Source organism: Cyprinodon tularosa, unplaced genomic scaffold (genome assembly GCF_016077235.1).
Source record: "Cyprinodon tularosa strain WSP-4 unplaced genomic scaffold, ASM1607723v1 ctg301, whole genome shotgun sequence".
Lineage (NCBI taxonomy): Eukaryota > Metazoa > Chordata > Actinopteri > Cyprinodontiformes > Cyprinodontidae > Cyprinodon > Cyprinodon tularosa.
The window spans coordinates 358,059-379,501 of record NW_024039010.1 but is presented as its reverse complement, the minus strand read 5'-3'; the positions used below and the strand labels follow the sequence as shown (position 1 = coordinate 379,501).

General features: G+C 40.7%; 1 protein-coding gene across 5 annotated transcripts in view; it reads left to right on the top strand.

Annotated features, from left to right (window-relative positions):
- The window catches only part of LOC119787790 (vacuolar protein sorting-associated protein 13B-like), a 474,173-nt gene that overhangs the window by 238,420 nt on the left and 214,310 nt on the right, over positions 1-21,443 (top strand). For 4 of the 5 annotated variants that reach the window (XM_038291827.1, XM_038291826.1, XM_038291829.1 and 1 more), the window contains 4 exons: positions 6,929-7,070; positions 11,295-11,567; positions 12,034-12,190; positions 13,292-13,403. In XM_038291827.1, coding sequence (XP_038147755.1) covers positions 6,929-7,070; positions 11,295-11,567; positions 12,034-12,190; positions 13,292-13,403 — 684 coding nt within the window. Of the gene's footprint in view, positions 1-5,201; positions 5,269-6,928; positions 7,071-11,294; positions 11,568-12,033; positions 12,191-13,291; positions 13,404-21,443 lie in introns of all 5 variants that reach the window. The other variant, XM_038291828.1, reaches the window with a different exon arrangement.

The window sequence follows — 21,443 nt, the reverse complement described above, 5'->3', positions numbered from 1 at the left end:
TGCAGCGTATTATGTGAAGTATTAGGGTATGTAATTCCAATGAAACCTGAAATTCTCTACTTGTGCGATTTTGGTGATGATGCTATCCATGAAAAGGATAACTATTTGGTAAAAGTGATGTTGATAGCTGCAAAGAAATGTATAACAAGGAAATGGGGGAAGTCAAACCTGCCATCAAAGGACTAATGGATCACGACGATTGAAGACATATTTCTCATGGAAAGACTAACACACAGACTGAGACTACAAGAACCACAGATAAAAAAAAATGGTGAAAATGGACATTGAATAAACAGAAAAACTGAAAAGAAGGTGCTACCCAGACATGTTCATGTTTGTGTACTTTGTTCCTTGTTATTTGTATGTTCGTTGTATGATTAAAAAATATTAAAACTTAAGTGACAAAAAAGTAATTAAATTAATATTTTTTTTATTAGGCCTTAATTGGCATTTAAGCTAATTAAATGTGATTATAGTGGCATTTAAAATCCTTTATTTTACAATTTCGTCAGATATATCAGATATAAATGGTTCCTCGTGTTTACGCAGAACTGCTTCCAGTTGATCGTAAAGCCGTATGTTTGGAAAATAAGCTCGAGGCGGAGAAAAAGCTAAAGAATGGGGAATATGCAAATTTGAACAAAAGTGGCTGGAAAACGAGGAATTCAGGACATGGCTGCAGCCTTTCGATGGTAAAGATGACGAAGGATTTTGCCATGTTATTTATAGATTATTATTATTTATACATGGCATTAAACATTTTTCTGAGAGCATTAAAGAAGCATTAAACTAGAGTTACTCATTCCTGTATGAACCCTGTTTAAGTTATCTCAATGGGCGTGTATCCCTTTAGTCATGTGCAAAAAAACAATTTAATTGTTTGGGTTTTTTTTTGTGTTTTGAAGCGTATAGTGATCTCACCTTAAAATGTTTTTTTTATTTTTTTTTTAAACAAAACTAAAGGGATAAATGCAAATCTGACGTCTTGTGCATGCGTACTGAGTATGAGTCTGGTCTCACGAGGTATGCTTATCTGACAGAACACCGGCTCTGAGAAGATAATAAAGAAATAATCTTAGTAATCAAAAAGCAGGAAACTGCATCCAACAGAATGTGTGGCTGCATTTTTTAAGTCAACACATTCATGAATCTGAGCTTTAGTTTCGAAGTAGCGACATGATGAGAGTGAGTTGGACCACCAGAGGCCCTGTCTGTATTTAACCCCATCATAAACAACAGACCCCCCCCACACACACACACAGCAAACATGATAATCATTATTGATTCTGATTTGCCAGGTTTTTAAATGCGTTGAGTTGGATCTTATGAACATCAGCAAAGGTCAAAGAGGACTTGAAGCCATTTGCTTGGCTTTGAACCCCGCTGACTAACTGGCATCCCACAGACCTCCCTGCGTTGCCTGCTGCTCCACTTGTAATCCTGTTGGACCACATATGTTTCGCACAGAGTCACCAAGCTTAGCCAGAACAACGTCAGCGGTTAGACGGTTCCAGAGTGTGTCGATGCTGTGGATGGTTATTATGATTAGCTCTGTTCTCCACAGGTGTGTGTTCAATTGCTTTTGAGACGGTGCCAGGCCTAATCTCTTTACTAGACCTCTATGCCTCCTCAAGTAGATAATTAGTCAATTTTCTCATTTCTAGGTTATTTCAGTGAATGCACATTTAACAATGTGTCTCAACACACTTTTACCAACCACAGATCTGGCAAGCAGAAGCAATTCATTATCCATGCCAGGTTACAGTCATGGTTGTTCAAGCCACAGTGGAGAATCTCTGGGCTCCTGGCCCACTCTAATCTCTCTCATTCACTTATACAATATTGCTCACAGTCTGTATTAATCATCCTGAATAGATAATTGCTCAGTATTCTATCGCCCAGCCCAGGTTATTTGTGCACAAAGGGTCAGATTGGATCGAGTTTGGCAGATAAAAAATGTCTTGCCTTGGCTTAGCTTTGTCATGCTCTAAAATAAATAGACCATTAAAATGGACAAGCAAATGTGGGAGGCCAAATGCATAACTGAATCAGCGATAGTATCAGAATAGGATGAGGACAGAGAGGGTGGAGTAGGGAGGAGAAATTACAGAAGGTCACAAGGACTCTAAAATGGATGGACGCAGAAACCTTAGAGGGTGTGGAGGACATGAGGGTGGAAAGGTAAAGCAGTGATTCACTGCTAACTGTTTTAGGGATGTTTCCCGTCTTCTGGAAAGTTCAAAAGATGATCCTGTTTTACCTATTTTAACCTTTTCTTTCAACTCTGTGATGATCATTAAACTATAGTCTTACTCTTTCATGCCTCCAAAGAGGAGAGGTGACACTTTACCCTTATTGGCTCCGTGCAGCTCACACAAGTAGAGGTTGATGTTTTCCAGCTGTGCTACCGAGAAGCTGCAACTGTAAAATGACTGTTAGAAAGGAAACAACTTTGGGTTTAATGTGTGAGGGTTTTAACAAACCTGTCCATCTTAGCGTGACTTAATATTCAAGTGACATCCTGGTTTTGACAAGTTAAAGTATTTCAGCATGAAAACACAAATAAGCCAAACCACGGTCCTTATGGGAAAAAACCTTTATATGCTCTTATTTTTGCTACAGAAAAGGAAGGCAATCATCTTATATACAAGTTCATTTGATGAGATGAGAGTTGTTTTGGTAAAACCGAACAGTAAAGTTAAAGGGAACAAATTCTGGGAAAGATTCCCTGTATTAATTTGTGAGTAGTTGAGCTTCTGTTTATTCAAATGCAAAGCTTTGACCACCTGAAGCTCTTTTATATTGTCCCTATTTCCCTAACTTAAAGGTTTAAGTTCAAATAGAGCATCTGATAGATCTCACATAATCGGCATAATAGTGGGATACATTTTCTCAAAGGGGCCTAATCACGCGCTATGATTATACAAATCTCTACGCTGGTAAATTCTTTTGGTTGCATACAAAGAAAAAAAAAATAAGTGAGATTAATAGCATAAGATGATTAGATGCCAAAGGAGATAAGACCTGACTAGCCCTTGGAATATAATGTGAATTTTGAAGTTCACTAAGACGAGAGCTAACGGGGCTTTAGGGACCTTTGACTCCTGCTGCGATTTTGGAGGATCTGGCTTGTTGCGTTTCCAACTTTAGAACAGGGAGACAGTCGCTGCGTCCAAGCCACGGCCTCTCCTCCTGCAGAGTTCAGCGTTGCCAACTGCTCAGCAAGAAGAGTTGGCTTTGCTAAAGCCACTTAATTACGTCATCGCCTACTTTGCATATTCCATTTCATCCAACTGCAAAGGAGACTCCGAATCCCTCCGATTACCTATTTATTTTCCTTTGGCTGTCGGTCAAAACAGTGCAGAAAGATATTAGGATAGCCAGAAAGGAAAATCACTGGGGTTTTTAAAGAGTAACAGCTTTTATAGAAGTAAGTCAATAAAATTCAGCACTTTAGTTTCATACTCCATACCAGTTGGTGGCAGTAATGCACTATTAGTTGTCTGCCAACTGCCAAAACACACGAAAAAGAATAAAGCAGTGCAGAGAAACAAGGAGAATGACGCTATTGATTGAAAAGGCAGTTATTTTATTTAGTGAGTCAGCTACATCAGTAATAGACAGTAATTAACATAAAATAGTCTCTAGATTTGGCGCTTTTTAAAAATAAAGGCGGTACAGAGGTATAAAAATTCGGTAAATATAGGAACAAAAGCACTGACTTGATGACACTGGCAGAGCTGTATCTTCCCTTTCAGCCATTATAAATGGTAGCGGGAAGTTCCAGAGTGCCTGGCCAGTTTCAAGGAGGCTAGAATAGTTTTTAAAATTGGTTTCCTTATCTAGATTAACTGTCTTTACACATGATGTTTCGAGGTGTACTTAAACACCTCTTAAACATCTTTCCTGCACATCACAGCATACAAAGCTACTCTTTTAATTGCATCTGTTATTGTACACAAGAACTAGCTAAGCATAGAACAGGAAGTGCCCTCCCAGCGGGTTAGACAATATACTTTGTGGACACATAACTACTGCATTTTTGACTCTTTAAGCGTTTGCCTTGATTCAAAGTGCTAAAAAAGGCATTGGACACCTTTTTGACAAGGAAAATTCGGTCTCATCGCAGCATAAAGTAACAGAGATTGCTAAGTCGATGGATGCATGGTTAAGTACTGCTAGCAGACAGCAATGGCTTACAACAGTGTGTCTTCCTGCTGGTGCAAAAATTCGTTTTAGGCTAAAAAAAGACAAAGTAAACAGCTTCAGGATGAACATGGCTTTATCTTAAAGGTATAGAGGACAATCTTATATTTCCGGGTGGATCATCAGGTGGTCTCCCTAACTGTCAATCATTCTGGTGATATGTTTACGTAAGGTTAGCCATCTTTTTCTGCTCATGTGCACCTTCAGGCGTATATCTGTAGTGAGCTACTGTTTCACACAGTCATTGAAGCTCACCTTTCTCACCGCGTTTTTTTGAAAATGGCAAAGAGTCCTCAGAGAAAAAGTGTCGACGAAGTGTATGAGGAAAAAAAGAAAGCCATCAGAAAAGGCAGATATATCCCAGAATGCTTTCTCTCATCGCAAAGCATTATGGTATTTGCTGTCACAGCGGCCCTCTGTCGCCATAGGCTGTTGCTACCGGACAGCCTATGGTGACTGATAACAAAGATGCAACGCGCAGTGGAGGAGGAGTTACGTGACCAACGGGGTGTTGATTTCGCTGTAAAGTCTACTATATTTTCCACTCTCTATCTAGATATTAATGGATTTAGGGGTCAGAGCGCAGGTTTAGTCACAGTAAGCTTGTATGAGCTATGAGAACAGTAACTTGCACATGCATTTGTTTTTAAAAGTGGTGAGGGCAGGTCTTTTAAAAATGTGTGAAAATCCTCAGCAATACCTTTAACATGAACATTTGGGGGGGGTTTTGTTTTTTTCTAAAGACATAGGACATGACTGGGTCCTTTTATTTCAGATTAGTTGCACTATATGATATGTACCTAATTTGTCTTTAAACTTGGTTTTACATATTTAGGCCCAATTTCTATTCATTTTTATAAGCTTTCGCATCAGTTTGTGTTTCCCTAAATACAGTAAGTGTTCTTTTCTTTAACATGACCTTTACCTTCCCCAGGAGCAGCCACACTCTGTGACTAAACAATCTTTTTAAAGGTTGTTCTTGCATATGTCTCTAGTCCAGGGCGTGACTTTCAATCTGGACAATATGAAGGAATCATTCTACATTGCAAGGACACAGCTGTGGTGAGGCTCCTTTGTGAGAGCAGCCATTGAAGCCTTAGTTCTTCATAAACCGTCTCTTGCTGCTCTGCTGCTTTATTTAAGATTTTTTTTCTCCATCTTTTCTGATGCTGGACAGACAGGAAAAATTGCTGTATTAAAAAGTGTGGACAGAAATTAAAGGGGTCATAGAATGCAAAACTGAGATTCCAATGTCCTAGATGAATAACGATACTTCAGTGGGTGAAATGGACGTACAGAGAAGTTCAAACCCCATCAACTCCTCCTTTCTCTGCAAATCTCACAATTCTAAACTTCCACAATAAAACGGGCAACCCAGATGAACCCCCCAGTTGACATAAACTTCGGGATGTTGCCTTATTTGGTTCTGGTCTGTACTTTTGTCACACCCTGGGGGAATGCTGGATGGGGTTATGAAGTGTCGACTGCTTGGCCCCTGACTGGGACCGGACCTCAGCAGAGAGCCATGAGCTGCCCGTCCTCAGCCGGAGGAGCGGGGCTGGGGTCCGGTAAGGCAGGTGGGGGGAAGCATGGAGCCGCCGTTGTCCAGGCCACCGTCACCGGGTCGGGTACGGTTGCTCCGTCCCGTGGTGGCTCCCTTCCCCCGTCTGCCAGGGTTCCCGGATCAGCCCCGGAGCTGACGGCTCAGTTCTAGTGCCCGGTGTTTCGACTATGTGCTGCACTGTAGTCGACCAAAATCCCAGACAATTTTGAAATTCCCCCAAACCTTTTTTTTTTAGGTATGAAAAATAGTAGTAGTAGTACATGTCCAGGAAAAAGAGGACGTCTGGTCACCCTACCATATCAACAATTTGATGTTTCAGTGAGTGAGTGCTTGTTGCTATGATGCGTCTTTGCTCAGCAGCTTCGCTCGTTGTAAACCAACCAATCAGAGCACAGCTCATCTAAATATTCATGTTCATACCAGAAAAGGAAGAAAACCTGTCGTTCCATTCTGGGGCTTTTATCCAGGCTGCATTAGAGCTCGTTGAACAGCAAATATGCCATTTTCAGCCCAACCAATGTTACACACCCTATTCAGAAACCTTAAGAACCAGCACCAGAATACCCTATAGAATCATTCTATGACCCCTTTAAAGTGACACAATATGATTGAAATGATTGGCTGGTTTGGATATAATTTGATTTTTTTTTGGGAAAACGTTCACCTGTCTCTCCAGTAACTGATTGAATTCTCAAGCCGATAAGATCTGGTCAAAGCTAATCTTCTGCATCTGTTTTAAAGACTTCTGGTAGATGGACTTTCATTCCTTTTTTTCCTGTTGAAAGTTTATTGTTGTGATGGTCTTATACTAGCAACCAGAAAGGAGCATTAAAAACCAGCACCGCGGTAATTACTATGGATGGGATCTTAATTGTTGTGTTCAAATGATGGCTCATGTTTAGAGTCCTCAGTTAGTCCAGTCTCTGAGGAGCTGTATTATAAGACCATTCCTAAATATTTCTGCTGAATCAACATAGAATCTAACTCTGGGTTTTAATCAATGACCTCTTTTCTGATTTTTTAAGAAAATTTGAAACAGTGATGTACGTGTCTGGCTTTTCTGTTCATTTTGTTCCTCCGTCTTTACTCCATGTCCCACTTTTTTTCTGTTTCTGCATCTTTTTTCCGTGTCATTGTCCTCCCTCTCCTCACCTCCAGTATGGAGGAGGGTGTTCGGACCCCGGGCGGCTGCGGAGGAGTGGTCCTCTCTTGCACTGACAAGCTGAACAGACGTACTGTGTTGGTTCGACCCGTCAGCAAGCAAGCCTCTTTCAGCCACTTCTCTGGCTTTTCCCCTCCTGTAAGAATCCAGCTTCCTTTTCTTTTGTTGACTGTTTAACATCCATCAACAGCGGCTTACAGTGTCTGTGTTCACATTTTTCAGACAGTATTTAAGAGAAATATGTTAGAAAAGGAAATCTGACCCTTACTGCTTCAAAAGAAATGACATATCGGTTATCATAAGACTTCATCGGGAACTAGAAATTATTTTTCTGACAATTATACTTATCTGAGTCATTTAAGATTGGGCGTAGAACCCTCCCCGGCGCCAGGATGATACTTTATTTAAATTATTAAAATTACTGCCATGTTATATGTTCAAAGAGGCAGTAAAATGAAATTCCAAAGATTTTATCAGGATGACAAAGATACTTTCTGGTTCATTGTAGGAACTCTAGTGTCTCCTATTCTTTCTTTGCTTGAAACCTGCAAATACTTTTAGTAAACCGAATCCATACCAAGATAGATCAACTCTGTTAAAGACCGACTTGTAAATAAGATTAGATTTTATCCGCTCAACTATATAAGCCTACGGGATAAAAAGTAAAAATGATTTTACTATTTAATTTTTATGATCATATAACAGGGTTTCCGCAGGTCATTAAAAATCATTAAAAGTCTTTAAATATTTTTTTTAAAATGCTTTATTTTAAAAAGGAAGAACCTTTATAAAAGCAATTTTGTCAGATATATTATATCAAAAAAGAATAAATAGGGAATGGGAAAATGCTAATTTAAGCAATAGTGGCTGTTTAAATTTATATATATATGTATGTATATATATATATATATATGTATGTATGTATATATATATATATATATATATGTATGTATGTATATATACACTATATTGCCAAAAGTATTTGCTCACCTGCCTTGACTCACATATGAGCTTAAGTGACATCCCGTTCCTAATCCATAGGGTTCAATATGACGTCGGTCCACCCTTTGCAGCTAGAACAGCTTCAACTCTTCTGGGAAGGCTGTCCACAAGGTTTAGGAGTGTGTTTATGGGAATTTTTGACCATTCTTCCAGAAGCGCATTTGTGAGGTCGCACACTGATGTTGGACGAGAAGGCCTGGCTCTCAGTCTCCGCTCTAATTCATCCCAAAGGTGTTCTATCGGGTTGAGGTCAGGACTCTGTGCAGGCCAGTCAAGTTCATCCACACCAGACTCTGTCATCCATGTCTTTATGGACCTTGCTTTGTGCACTGGTGCACAGTCATGTTGGAAGAGGAAGGGGCCAGCTCCAAACTGTTCCCACAAAGTTGGGAGCATGGAATTGTCCAAAATGTCTTGGTATGCTGAAGCATTCAGAGTTCCTTTCACTGGAACTAAGGGGCCAAGCCCAGCTCCTGAAAAACAACCCCACACCATAATCCCCCCTCCACCAAACTTTACACTTGGCACAATGCAGTCAGACAAGTACCGTTCTCCTGACAAACGCCAAACCCAGACCCGTCCATCAGATTGCCAGATGGAGAAGCGCGATTCGTCACTCCAGAGAACGCGTCTCCACTGCTCTAGAGTCCAGTGGCGGCGTGCTTTACACCACCGCATCCGACGCTTTGCATTGCACTTGGTGATGTATGGCTTGGATGCAGCTGCTCGACCATGGAAACCCATTCCATGAAGCTCTCTGCGCACTGTTCTTGAGCTAATCTGAAGGCCACATGAAGTTTGGAGGTCTGTAGTGATTGACTCTGCAGAAAGTTGGCGACCTCTTCGCACTATGCGCGTCAGCATCCGCTGACCCCGCTCCGTCAGTTTACGTGGCCTACCACTTCGTGGCTGAGTTGCTGTCGTTCCCAAACACTTCCATTTTCTTATAATACAGCTGACAGTTGACTGTGGAATATTTAGGAGCGAGGAAATTTCACGACTGGATTTGTTGCACAGGTGGCATCCTATCACAGTTCCACGCTGGAATTCACTGAGCTCCTGAGAGCGACCCATTCTTTCACAAATGTTTGTAAAAACAGTCTGCATGCCTAGGTGCTTGAATTTATACACCTGTGGCCATGGAAGTGATTGGAACACCTGATTCCAATAATTTGGATGGGTGAGCAAATACTTTTGGCAATATAGTGTATATATATATATATATATATATATATGTATGTATATATATATATATATATGTATGTATATACACTCACCGGCCACTTTATTAGGTACACCTGTCCAACTGCTCGTTAACACTTAATTTCTAAGCAGCCAATCACATGGCGGCAACTCAGTGCATTTAGGCATGTAGACATGGTCAAGACAATCTCCTGCAGTTCAAACCGAGCATCAGTATGGGGAAGAAAGGTGATTTGAGTGACTTTGAACGTGGCATGATTGTTGGTGCCAGAAGGGCTGGTCTGAGTATTTTAGAAACTGCTGATCTACTGGGATTTTCACGCACAACCATCGCTAGGGTTTACAGAGAATGGTCCGAAAAAGAAAAAACATCCAGTGAGCGGAAGTTCTGTGGGCGGAAATGCCTTGTTGATGCCAGAGGTCAGAGGAGAATGGCCAGACTGGTTCGAGCTGATAGAAGGGCAACAGTGACTCAAATAACCACCCGTTACAACCAAGGTGGGCAGAAGAGCATCTCTGAACGCACAGTACGTCGAACTTTGAGGCAGATGGGCTACAGCAGCAGAAGACCACACCGGGTGCCACTCCTTTCAGCTAAGAACAGGAAACTGAGGCTACAATTTGCACAAGCTCATCGAAATTGGACAATAGAAGATTGGAAAAACGTTGCCTGGTCTGATGAGTCTCGATTTCTGCTGCAACATTCGGATGGTAGGGTCAGAATTTGGCGTCTACAACATGAAAGCATGGATCCATCCTGCCTTGTATCAACGGTTCAGGCTGGTGGTGGTGGTGTCATGGCGTGTGGAATATTTTCTTGGCACTCTTTGGGCCCCTTGGTACCAATTGAGCATCGTTGCAACGCCACAGCCTACCTGAGTATTGTTGCTGACCATGTCCATCCCTTTATGACCACAATGTACCCAACTTCTGATGGCTACTTTCAGCAGGATAATGCGCCATGTCATAAAGCTGGAATCATCTCAGACTGGTTTCTTGAACATGACAATGAGTTCACTGTACTCAAATGGCCTCCACAGTCACCAGATCTCAATCCAATAGAGCATCTTTGGGATGTGGTGGAACGGGAGATTCGCATCATGGATGTGCAGCCGACAAATCTGCGGCAACTGTGTGATGCCATCATGTCAATATGAACCAAACTCCCTGAGGAATGCTTCCAGCACCTTGTTGAATCTATGCCATGAAGAATTGAGGCAGTTCTAAAGGCAAAAGGGGGTCCAACCCGTTAATAGCATGGGGTACCTAATAAAGGGGCCAGTGAGTGTATATATATATATATATATATATATATATATATGTATATATATGGTCCATTATTATTGCAAGCAAAGACCATGTTTTTAAATTGCAATTAAAACATTCAGAAATATCACTTTGAAAAAGTTCTTATCAAAAAAGGTTTTGAAGATATCTTTGCATTTTTCTCAGGTTCAGTTTTTTTCATTGTCTTCAAATTTTAGATTTCATAATTAGGTTTTTCAGATCTAAGTTTTTCAAACTTTGATTTTTTTTTAATTTTATTTCAGTCCCGGGGAGGAGTTGGACAGCTCGATATGTCAGAAAATATCTAAAATGCTAGAGAGGAAAGAGGCAACAAATTGGTAGAATAAATGACAATAAAGTCCACTGTTCCTGGATGTTTCGCAGACTTTAATGTCTTAAATCAATCCACCAGATTTTTAATGAGGAAATATTTCCAAATTACTTAAAAAAAAAAAAAAAAGCTATTATACCATTTTACCTCATAGCTGCTTTAAAATATGTTCAAAAGTGTGGATTTTAAAGAACCCAATACAATCAGATGTTTTTAGTGTGGAGTGATTTCCTGCTTCTTGCATTAAACCTGTTCTCTAAGCCTTCCTCATCAGTGGCTTCAGCTTTGCTTTCCTTTTGGAGTTCCTCATCAATTAAGCTTGAGTTGTTGGATGAGGTCCTGCCTATTTTTTAAGTTATGGTTTCTTACTTAATGCCTTTAAAGTAACTATAAACTAATCTAAAAGTCTCATATTAAGATCAAAAATGTATTTGCTCATCCAAGAATTCAAGCCAAAATTATGCTGATCAGCTCTGGGATCTGTGCTTCTCTCTGTAATCATGTCTATAGACTGACTGATTTGTCCCATCTCATATCAGATGGCAGCTAAAATCCTGGAAGGTTCTCATCAGCAGCATGGCTTCCTGTCAATCACCTACACTCAAGCCGTTACTAAAAATGTCCGACACAAACTCGTCACCCGACTCGAGCGCCTGTCACGCAGCAGCATGACCACTGCAAGCCAGAGGATCGCCGGCGAGCTCCTGGGAGACGGCTCGCCTCAGTATCTGAGGGAGATCCTGCTGACTGCGCAACCTTTCGACGTCGTTTTATTTTGTCCCTTACTGGCTACTGTAGCAGGAGTATTTCAGGTAATGGATGTGTTTCTCCTTAGGTGTGTGTGTGAATGGTTGTTTGTCTCTGTGTTGCCCTACGATGGACTGGCGACCTGTCCATGTTGTACCCCGCTTCCCCGATGGATGGTTGGATGGATGGATGGATGGATGGATGGATGGATGGATGGATGGATGGATGGATGGATGGATGGATGGATGGATGGATGGATGGATGGATGGATGGATGATGGATGGATGGATGTGTTTTGTAGGCTTAAATAAATAAACATTAAGAATTGCTGATAGAAACTATTCTATCTTCACTGGATCATAAGGGGGGACAATACATGTTCTGCCGTAATAGTGGGCAAATTAGACTTCATTGGTGATTAAAACACATAACTGTGCTTTTATAATCGGTGCTTTATAAATAAACTGAATTGAATTTAATAACTGTGACCTTTTCTTTGTTATTTACACCCGTGATTCGATGTCTCTCCAGACTACCGTCCCACGGCGCTACAGGGAGCGTGGGAAGTCAGCCGGTCAGCCCATGCGGAGCCACACTTTGACTTCTAGGTGTTTACCTCTAATTTACATCAACACCAGTGGGATCAGAGTTTTCTGCCACGGAGCTCAAGACAAACATGCAGCTTCAGGTCAGATATTTTCATATGACTTACACTTATTATAGAAAACATCTAACTGTATTTTGAATTTTTTGAAAAAATAGATACTATATTTGTTTTAATAGCTGGACGATTTTTACTTTTTATTTAATTATATTCCCACCAGTCTGAGTCTTTTCTCTAACCAAGCTGCGATTTATAAAAACGTAAAATGAAGCATAGCAGGAAATACAGACTTAACATAGATAACACTTTTCAGCCTCTTCACAGCCTTGGCACACAGTAACCGTAATGCCTGTTTAAAGGTGAATGTTTTACATGTGAGGATGGGATAATGGTCCTTTGTTAAATAAGAAAATAAATGGAAACTTTGAAACTCTGAAACTTTGCAGCACCACCTTTACCAGCTGTTGGTTATAATAATCAGAGCTCTTCATCGCTATTAGTCTCTCTGACTAGTGAGGGAATTTCTAAGATCTGCAGACATTTATTGATGTGAAAAAAGAAGCGCATCCTTATCCTATCAATAGAGATGAAACGGCTCTAGTCGCTCTAGTTAAGATTTGCTGCTTTATTCGGGTTTGGAGAGGAAATAAATACATCTTAAAAAACTAGAATAAGATAAAAATGTCTCTTAAAATGTTTGTTTAGTTTTACTTCATGGTGACATGAAGTAAAACATTTTACTAATGATTTTATTAATCATTTATCAATTGCAGAGTTGGTTTATTTATTCATGTATTTTTTTATTTAACTTTGAGTGAAACTGCTTTCCATGTTCAGGAACGTTGTTAGGTTTTAATCAATGGTAATTCAATGATGACTTTTCTTGCTGGGATTCTTTTTAATTTACAAAAGTAGATGAAAATTGAAAACTGTAAAAAAAAGAATTAAATAAAGAAGTTTGAAAAACGAGAAATTGAAAACGAGCAAATATGAAAATTTTTATCAGAACAGCTAAGCTTTTTGGACTAAGATGTTTTTCAATTTTTTTTTTATTTCTAGAAAGCATTTGTTTTTACTTTCCATGTACAAAACATGTTTGCCTGCAACAATAATGGAACAAAATTCACTCCATATTTCAGTCCACAGTACTTTGCTCTGTATGCCCTGACTTTCCTCTGCTCGTAGACTCCAGTGAGAAGAAGGAAGACACGGTGGTGTTAAAGCTGGGTTCCCTCAGCGTGGCTCCGCAGGCTGACAACCCTCTGACCCGCACCGTGCTCCGAAAAGATATCTATCAGTAAGACAAACTCTTTGTTCATCAAAGCTCCTCCTAATGAATTTACGATTTCATGTTCCTCCAGATAATTACTGCTCTGATGAAACACCAATAACACGTTTAAAGGTTTAGAGATTTATTACCAAGTCACCATCCCTATTTTTTACATATTTCATCCGAAATCTCCAACATCTTTTTCTTTTTTGTCTTTCGATTCAAAGTTTGGTCGTACAGCTTGATTATTTTCTGCTTTGAAGTCACAGATTCATCCTAGCTGTTCTTAGCCTCCACAGGTAATTCATTAAAGATGTCTGAATAGTTTTAAACATGAAGACATGAGAGAATTTTCCGTGTTTTTTATCATGTGCCATCATTTGGACGCTCCTGTGTCCTTTGGGGGAAAAGCAGGAACGTTTAACCGCCCCTCATCCTGGTGTCTGTGCCACTGCAATGACAGAGCAACGAGTGAACTGCGGGGGTCTGGCTGAACCGCCAACTGAAACACAAGACTGTTGACACAACCCCTCATCCCCCTGTGCCATGTGGATCAAAGCTGCAGGGCAAGGAAAATCTGGACTTTAGAGGAAAAATACTTCAGTGCAAAACACAGTTTTTTTTTCTGCTATAGGCAGCAAGAATCTGGATTGTGTCATAGCTGCCTGAAAACCACAGCCCCACAAAGTGTGTGTGTGAGAGAAGGAGAGGGAAGCTGGGCAGATATGAAGCTGGCAAACACATGTAATGAGGGAGATAAAAGTGGTGCCTAATGCTTTGTGCAGATGCAAGGGAGATGGAGAGAAAGAAAAAGTAAAGTGGACAGATATCTGCAGGGGTGGGGGGGTTGGTTGTTGTGTTGTGTTGGGAGCCAGTCTGGCTATGAGAGTCGAAGCAGGTTTGACAAAACTTCAACCTGATGCTTCTGCCTGTGATGAAATGTTTTATTTCTGAAAAAACACTGAAAAAATTATCTAGAAATAAGTTAACATTTCTTAAATTAAGTGTCTTACCCTCAATTTAAATAGGTGAATGAGATAGTTTGGCAAAGGGATGAGTATTTTCAGTCTTAAAATAAGATAATTATATAATATGCACTTGAAATAAAACAATACAATATTTTTTTTTTTTTATTTTAAATGTAACTTGTCTTGTTCCATTGGCAAAATGTCTAATGTTCCTCCTCCTAATGTTCCTTTTAGAAAAAATGACTTACGTAGATTTAATTTTTTTGCAGTGCAGATGCTCAGCTTTAGCTCCACTCAGACTTTTTTTTTACCCACTTACTGGCCATGCTGTTATCTTGTCAGATGATAAATAATGATCTGCGGGCATGGAGAATAATCTGGAGTTTTTTCTCAGACTTTCTGCTTTAAACCCAATGAGCCCATCCATGTAATTTCAGCCTTTACTGCCTAACGGTGCGGTGCCCACATCTGCGTACACACTGCCGCCGTCGCACAACGCTCCACCCTGGTCTGAACGCACACACATTACAATACGCACGTCGAAACGTTCTGACCGTTCAGGCAAAGCGCGGACAAACACGTACACAAACTCACATCGCAGAAAAGGAGTGGATGCCGAGTCATCCTCTTAACCTCAGCATACAGAAGCCAGCAGCCACCACTTTCCTCTCAGCACTGAAACCCAGGAATTATCTTCAACCACTATCTATGTTCCTTCTTCCATTCCTAACCAGACGTTACCCCCCCGTTCTTCCCTCCAATTCTGGATGATAGCACTTTTAAATCTCATGATGGATAACCCTGAGATCAGGCTTTATCTGCGCTCAATTCTGCACCCCATGCTCCCCCAGGTCGCCTGTAGAAAGTCATAAAGAAAGTCTGTAATCATACAAACCAATGTGTGTTTACAGTCTTTAACCAACTGTCACTATAGCAAGAAACACGGTCGGATCCCAATAGCCATTTGCTGCAATTCTGTTTAGAGTCCACCGCTAATTACATCCGCTGTTATAATTAAATGACTCATTAACGCAGCTATGCTTTTATTGTCTGCTGCTCAGAAAGCGGTTGCTTCAGAGTGTCTAAAACCAAGATTTACTGTTATGCCACCCGAGGAGACGAGCGCTGAGATGGGGAGAAAAGTGAAGGCTGAAATAGCAGGCATATGTAAACACTTTAATGGAGTGTACGGAGATACAATTTCACTAACGCCGTTTCAAACTCGCATAAAGCTCGAACATCCAGGCGTAGGCCTGACGTGTTCACAATGCAGCGTGCGTTCACCATTAGGAGTAACAAAGACTTCATCAAAGAGGCTGAAGCCGCCTGCTTGGCTGGAATATGACTCTATACCCACCAGAAGTTCTGACAGCTCTGAAACCCTGCCCTCTTTCTCTCGTCTTATCTTCAGTTACAAGGCCGCTGTCAATTTATACAGCTGAAAACATTTTCCTGTCTTCACAAAAAAGCGGGACGTTTTTTTTCATGTTCTTGAGCAGCATCCCAGGGAATGTCCAGCATTCCCAGGGCCCTGACTTTTTTGTGGTTTGGGCCTCTTTTATATCTTATACATATATGTTCTCCCTTCTCTTTTTAAATGGGAACCACTCCTTGACATTGTGTGTGGGGACTGGGTGTCCATATTCATTGGGAGGAGTTTGGCTGGCTTAGAGTGGGAATACTCGCTGGGAAATTGTCCTTCAAAGGCAAAGAAATGAATAAAATGTTTTTTTAGATCTTTGCACTGTTACAGTTATGTACTTTATTAGATTGGTAAAATGAAAATTGCTACTTTTCTTGTTTTGTTCTATTTCACAATGAAATAACTGCTGGTTTTATCAAGTTGAACCTCTTCAATGGTGGTTTGGATGCCTTAAACTTTCTAGACCCCGTCCAATTTAGAAGATTCAATAAGATCTGACAGGTCTACAGGCCTTTGGATCAAACGCTGTTTGTTTTCTGGCGCATAAAACCAGCTTAGTGGCCTGTCACACCATTCCAATTTAGCCAGCGTATGCCTGACGTCTCAGAATCTTCTAAAACACTGGAATACGCTGAACTTTCTATGTATTCTTTTTTATTTTGGCCGTATACATAGTGTATTCATAACGAGTCTAGAACTTATGTCCTACAACAGCCTAACTTATGCATAACACACAACGTAATGCCCATGAAATGATGCACAAGCATAGTTTCATGGGCGTTACGAAGTATCAGTTAAAGCTCCTCCCCGGAGGTGCCCGGTCTGCGTAAAAAGATTTATTTGATTGTGGTATTAACCTAGCTGCTGTTTACCACCCGCCCCCAAAAATAACAAGGAAGGAAGGAAGGAAGGAAGGAAGGAAGGAAGGAAGGAAGGAAGGAAGGAAGGAAGGAAGGAAGGAAGGAAGGAAGGAAGGAAGGAAGGAAGGAAGGAAGGAAGGAAGGAAGGAAGGAAGGAAGGAAGGAAGGAAGGAAGGAAGGAAGGAAGGAAGGAGGTTTGCAGTGACAGCAGAGTCAGCGTCATGTCTGCTAGGAAGTTTGTTGGTAGTGGGCGTGAACGCAGGGAAGATCCATTACACTCACCTTCACGTCACCCTATGGTTGGTTTGAAGTCTGAAGGAGAACTGACAGTTTTCTCCTGTGAACTCCCCTTTATACCAAAATGCTGCCAATATGCCTTTATACAGTAGCTTTAAGTTATAAACATGTTCAGCAGGTGTCTGTAAAACGTCAAATGCATTTAAATGCCTTGGACATAAGTTATGCATAACTTATGCACAAGTTACTTTGGATAGGTTTTGGATAAGCTGGACACCATGACTTATGACTAACTTGCACTTAACATATGTCAATGATCAGATAACTTACCTGTAACTTATGGCCCAGGTTTGAGCTTATGCTGGCATACGCCGGGAAATGTGTAACCTGACTCCGCCAGATGGATTTGCTCCGCATATCCATCTGGAAACCTTCCGTTGAAGTAATTTCGGGAAGGGGCGAAAATACTGGTTAGCTGATTGGCCTATGTTGGTGATAGACGGGCCAAATAAACCAATCAGATCAACGAAGCATATGACTTACTAACAGAGCAACGACGAAAACACAACCACAAGCCAGGCTACTCTTGCCCAAACCAGTCAGGAAAAGAGCAAAAACATCTTTTCCTCTGAGAAAAGCCTCCAGAGCAGTGTTTTGCTCTTCTTTCAGTGAAGAAATACTCTGTAATTTCCGATAAAACTTGCTCGATAGCCTCGCTAACGCTAGTTTCATCGGCTGAAGCCGCCATGTTCTTTAGACTGAACTGTCGGGCTTCTCGTTGCGTCACACCTCAACCAGCCTCAAAGCCAACGCTGATTGGACGTTCGTTTGGTGAACGGCTCCAAATTTTCTTTAACGGAAAGTAGCCAGACTGATCTGCGAGTGCAACCTTGAAAGCTCGCGAGATCAGGATGGTCTCACGAGGCTAGGAAATTTGTGCATCATTAAAATTTCTCGTAGTACTTGCTGTATGTCGAAGTATGCCAGCGTGTTTCAGCGTGCTCATAACTTATACAAAACGTACCCATAACTTATCTTAACTTTTGCCAGCATTTTTGAAAGATTTTTTTTCGTACGTCCGGCATACGCTGGTCTAAATGGTCAAGGTGTGACAGGGTAGCCTGGGTGCCATTCCGAACTTAGTCCCGCCCACAAGGTTTGAGGTCGGGAAGTTCGGTCTGGCTCTGCTCCATAGTAGCGCGAGTATGATCGCCCACCCTCTGGCGATCCAATCAAATTTTCAGGGCGGGCTTTATACGATGATGGACAGATGATCAACAGTAACGTAATCAACCACGTGACCAAAGCGCGCTTGGGTGACAACAACAATGGCTGCCGCCGGAGAGTCGAGGTGAGTAGATTCTGCTATTAGGTCTGTTCTAGAAGATATCGACAGCAAATTAATTTTAAAAGAGGAACAGAGAAACGCGATCAAGTCTCATCTTCTTATTATAGGCGTGAAACTGCACGCTTTGATTTTTGTGGACAACAACTATGCGTGGGTTAACATACGTCACGCACTCCGTTGCTCTTATTGGTTGTAGGTCTATCCAATTGAGTGCAGAGGCATTTTTTTTCCTGGTTCATTCGAAACACGCCCCATAATCACAGCTCTATGGAGCAGTATCAGACTCATATTCTGACTAGAATTGAGTAGGACTACGTCAGGTTAGTGACAGGGGGCTTCCGGACGATACTGGATTTGTGACATGATTTTGCTGAAAGTCGCCAACATAACATCAAGCTTGAATAGTTCAGTTAGGCAGCTTGATCTGGAGTTTTCTAGAAGACATTCACAGATATCGTCCCCCCCCCACCGCCATTCATTGTGGAAACAAGTCAATTTTTATTTATAAAGCAGTTTTCATACAATTAGGCCTGCAACTAACGATTATTTTAAAAATCGATGAATCGGACGATTATTTTTTCGATTAATCGATTAATCGGACAAAAAATATTTTTTATATTAACCTCTTTATTTCAAAATAAACATTTTAGACAGAACAAACAAGCACACAAGTACAGGTTGCTCATTAACTGTACTGGTGCAATGTGAAAAATAAATGTTTGTGTTAAAACTACGCAAACTTACATGAGAAATGTAGCTGCACATCCACAAAATATAGGCTACTTTGTTTCATAAAGTGCAAAAAAAGACATTTTTGTTTTTAAAAGCCCCTAAGGGGTTCAAACAATAGGACCCCCCATTTCATCAAATGAGGTTTTTTTAAGACTAGAAGAGTTCTGCCTTTTAAGACAGGAAAGTATAGCAGTTAAAGTTGCTACTTGAGAAAATACTTAACCATAGAGATAAAAATAGCCCTGTGATTGAAATTATAAATTGTATTTGGAATAAAAATGAGAGAACTAGGGGTGCTAAAAAAACACATCCTCCAAAGACAGATATTTACATGGAAATGTGGCAGATAATTAATTGACATATTACTGATCTTGCTGGATTTTATTCTGCTTTACTTCCATAAATTGCAGGATCTTCTTTTCTTTATCTTTGCCAGAAGATTTAAACTCTAAAAGCCTTGCCCTCATAATTTGCAAGTTAATTTATTTATAAAGAAAATATAAACGCTGCTTAAGCTAATTCAAATGAAATTAAAAGTAAAATAAGTAGCCAACCTTATCCCTGTCTGTAACCTACTAACAAGGTAAGGAAAGCATCAGATGAGCTACCTGAGAAACTAACGTTACGTTTCCCCACTTTAAAACCAAACAAACATGGTGCTTCCGTGCCATGTTAATTTGTTTTGACAAAATTTGCATGTTACGACTTTTTTCACTTTACAAAGCGCAGGCTATTTTAAATATTGTGATCAATTTGCGCCGTCATCCCGGCGCATGCAGTCCTGCGGCTCTGACTGAAGAGCTGAGCGGGACCCATGCGGGACCTGGAGAAAGGAGTTGGGATGGGGGAGGCGCCCCACGGCAGAGTAGGAACGATGCATGCTTTCACGTAAGAGTCTCCAAAAGCCGCCAGGGACACCGTAAAAAGTTGCCAGATTTGTCGCTAGTCGCTTTCTTGAAAAATAGTCGCTGGAGGGGTCTGAAAAGTCGCTGAGTTGGCAACACTGCACCTGCGGCGCCGACTCTCTCTGCCGTATTTTTTTTTCTTCCCCCGTTTCAGTCAAGTGGATGTGATGACGGCGGCGGCGGCGGATGACGCATTAATTGCGCGACACAACTAATCAATGATGAAATTCGTTGTCAACGCTTTTAAAAGTCGATTTTTATCGATTTTATTGATTCGTTGTTGCAGCCCTACATACAATTAATGTGGTACAAACTGCGTTCTAGAATTAAAAATATTATCCCTTTACCATCCAACATAGAATCTATATAATTACACTTAAGCCCAAACATGACTCACACAGTATTTCTAATCTGAATGTGTGTCTAGGAAATACCTCCACATAATCCCTCACCTCCCACCTTCAGCCAGAAATGTGTGAAGGAAATTGATCAATGCTTAGATGTTCTTTGTAACAAATTCTCCCTTGACTGTGTGCTTGCAGCCCTGTGCAACATAAAATTGATGTGTTTTTAATTTTGTAAGCCTCTGAGAAGTTTTGCGTAAGTTTCTTATCATTGCCTGACAAAACAGCACCTAGTGCGGTTTCTGCTGCAGTCTGTTGTAAGCATCTGTATAAAGGAACGGTAAAACCTTTCTGTTATCTTCAACCTGGCTTTCCTTTCCACTCCGATGTCTATCACTAAGTCATTTTTATCCCTACATGATGTTTTCTGTTCAATTTATCCATTCCATTTAGCTCTGGAGGATGGATGTGTAAAAAAAATCCCAATTTCTCAGATCAGAACTGTATCTTATATTTTCTATAGAAACTTAGCCCTTACTACATATTGTTTATAGTCTTCTGCATGAAGGAGTTTTTACTCTCCACTGTCGCTGCATGCTTGCTCGCTGTGAGGGATTGCTGCGGACTCGAACACACAATGTGAGCGAATGTCTGCTGATGCCTCTTGCTCAATAAGGAGGAGGAAAACTGCAAAGTCAACGACTGGATGCAATGAACATTTAACCAATCTGATTGGATGATCTGATTGGATTATCGCTAAACAGCATTGAGATGAAGTGTTGTGAATTGGAGCTATATAAATAAACAGAATTGAATTTGTGTTTTTCAGTAGATGGTAGCTAACTCAGAAAGCTCAACATACAGCGGGTATAGCAGTAAGTCACTTTGTTCTTAACTCTGAATTGGTCCCCAGTAAAGGGTTAATGGCTCTACGGGTAACAGTTAAATTACAGAAATGTGTTCAGGCAGAGATTGATTAGCTACCAAAAATACAAACCATGGAAAGAGTCTGGCTGCCCACCATGGGGGTATATAGTTTCCGACTCAGAGCTTGAATGATAGGAGGGAACGGTTGTAAGAAAACAAATCTAACCACATTAGCATACATAAAATCAAATGGTGCCAATTGGGTAAATTGCTGAAATGCAGAGAGTGGAAACTGGGAGGGCTGGATTACTACACTGAGCATCTGAAGGCTAGCTGTGTTCAAGGTTGTAAAACAAACCGCAGTCAGGATCTGGTTAAGGCTT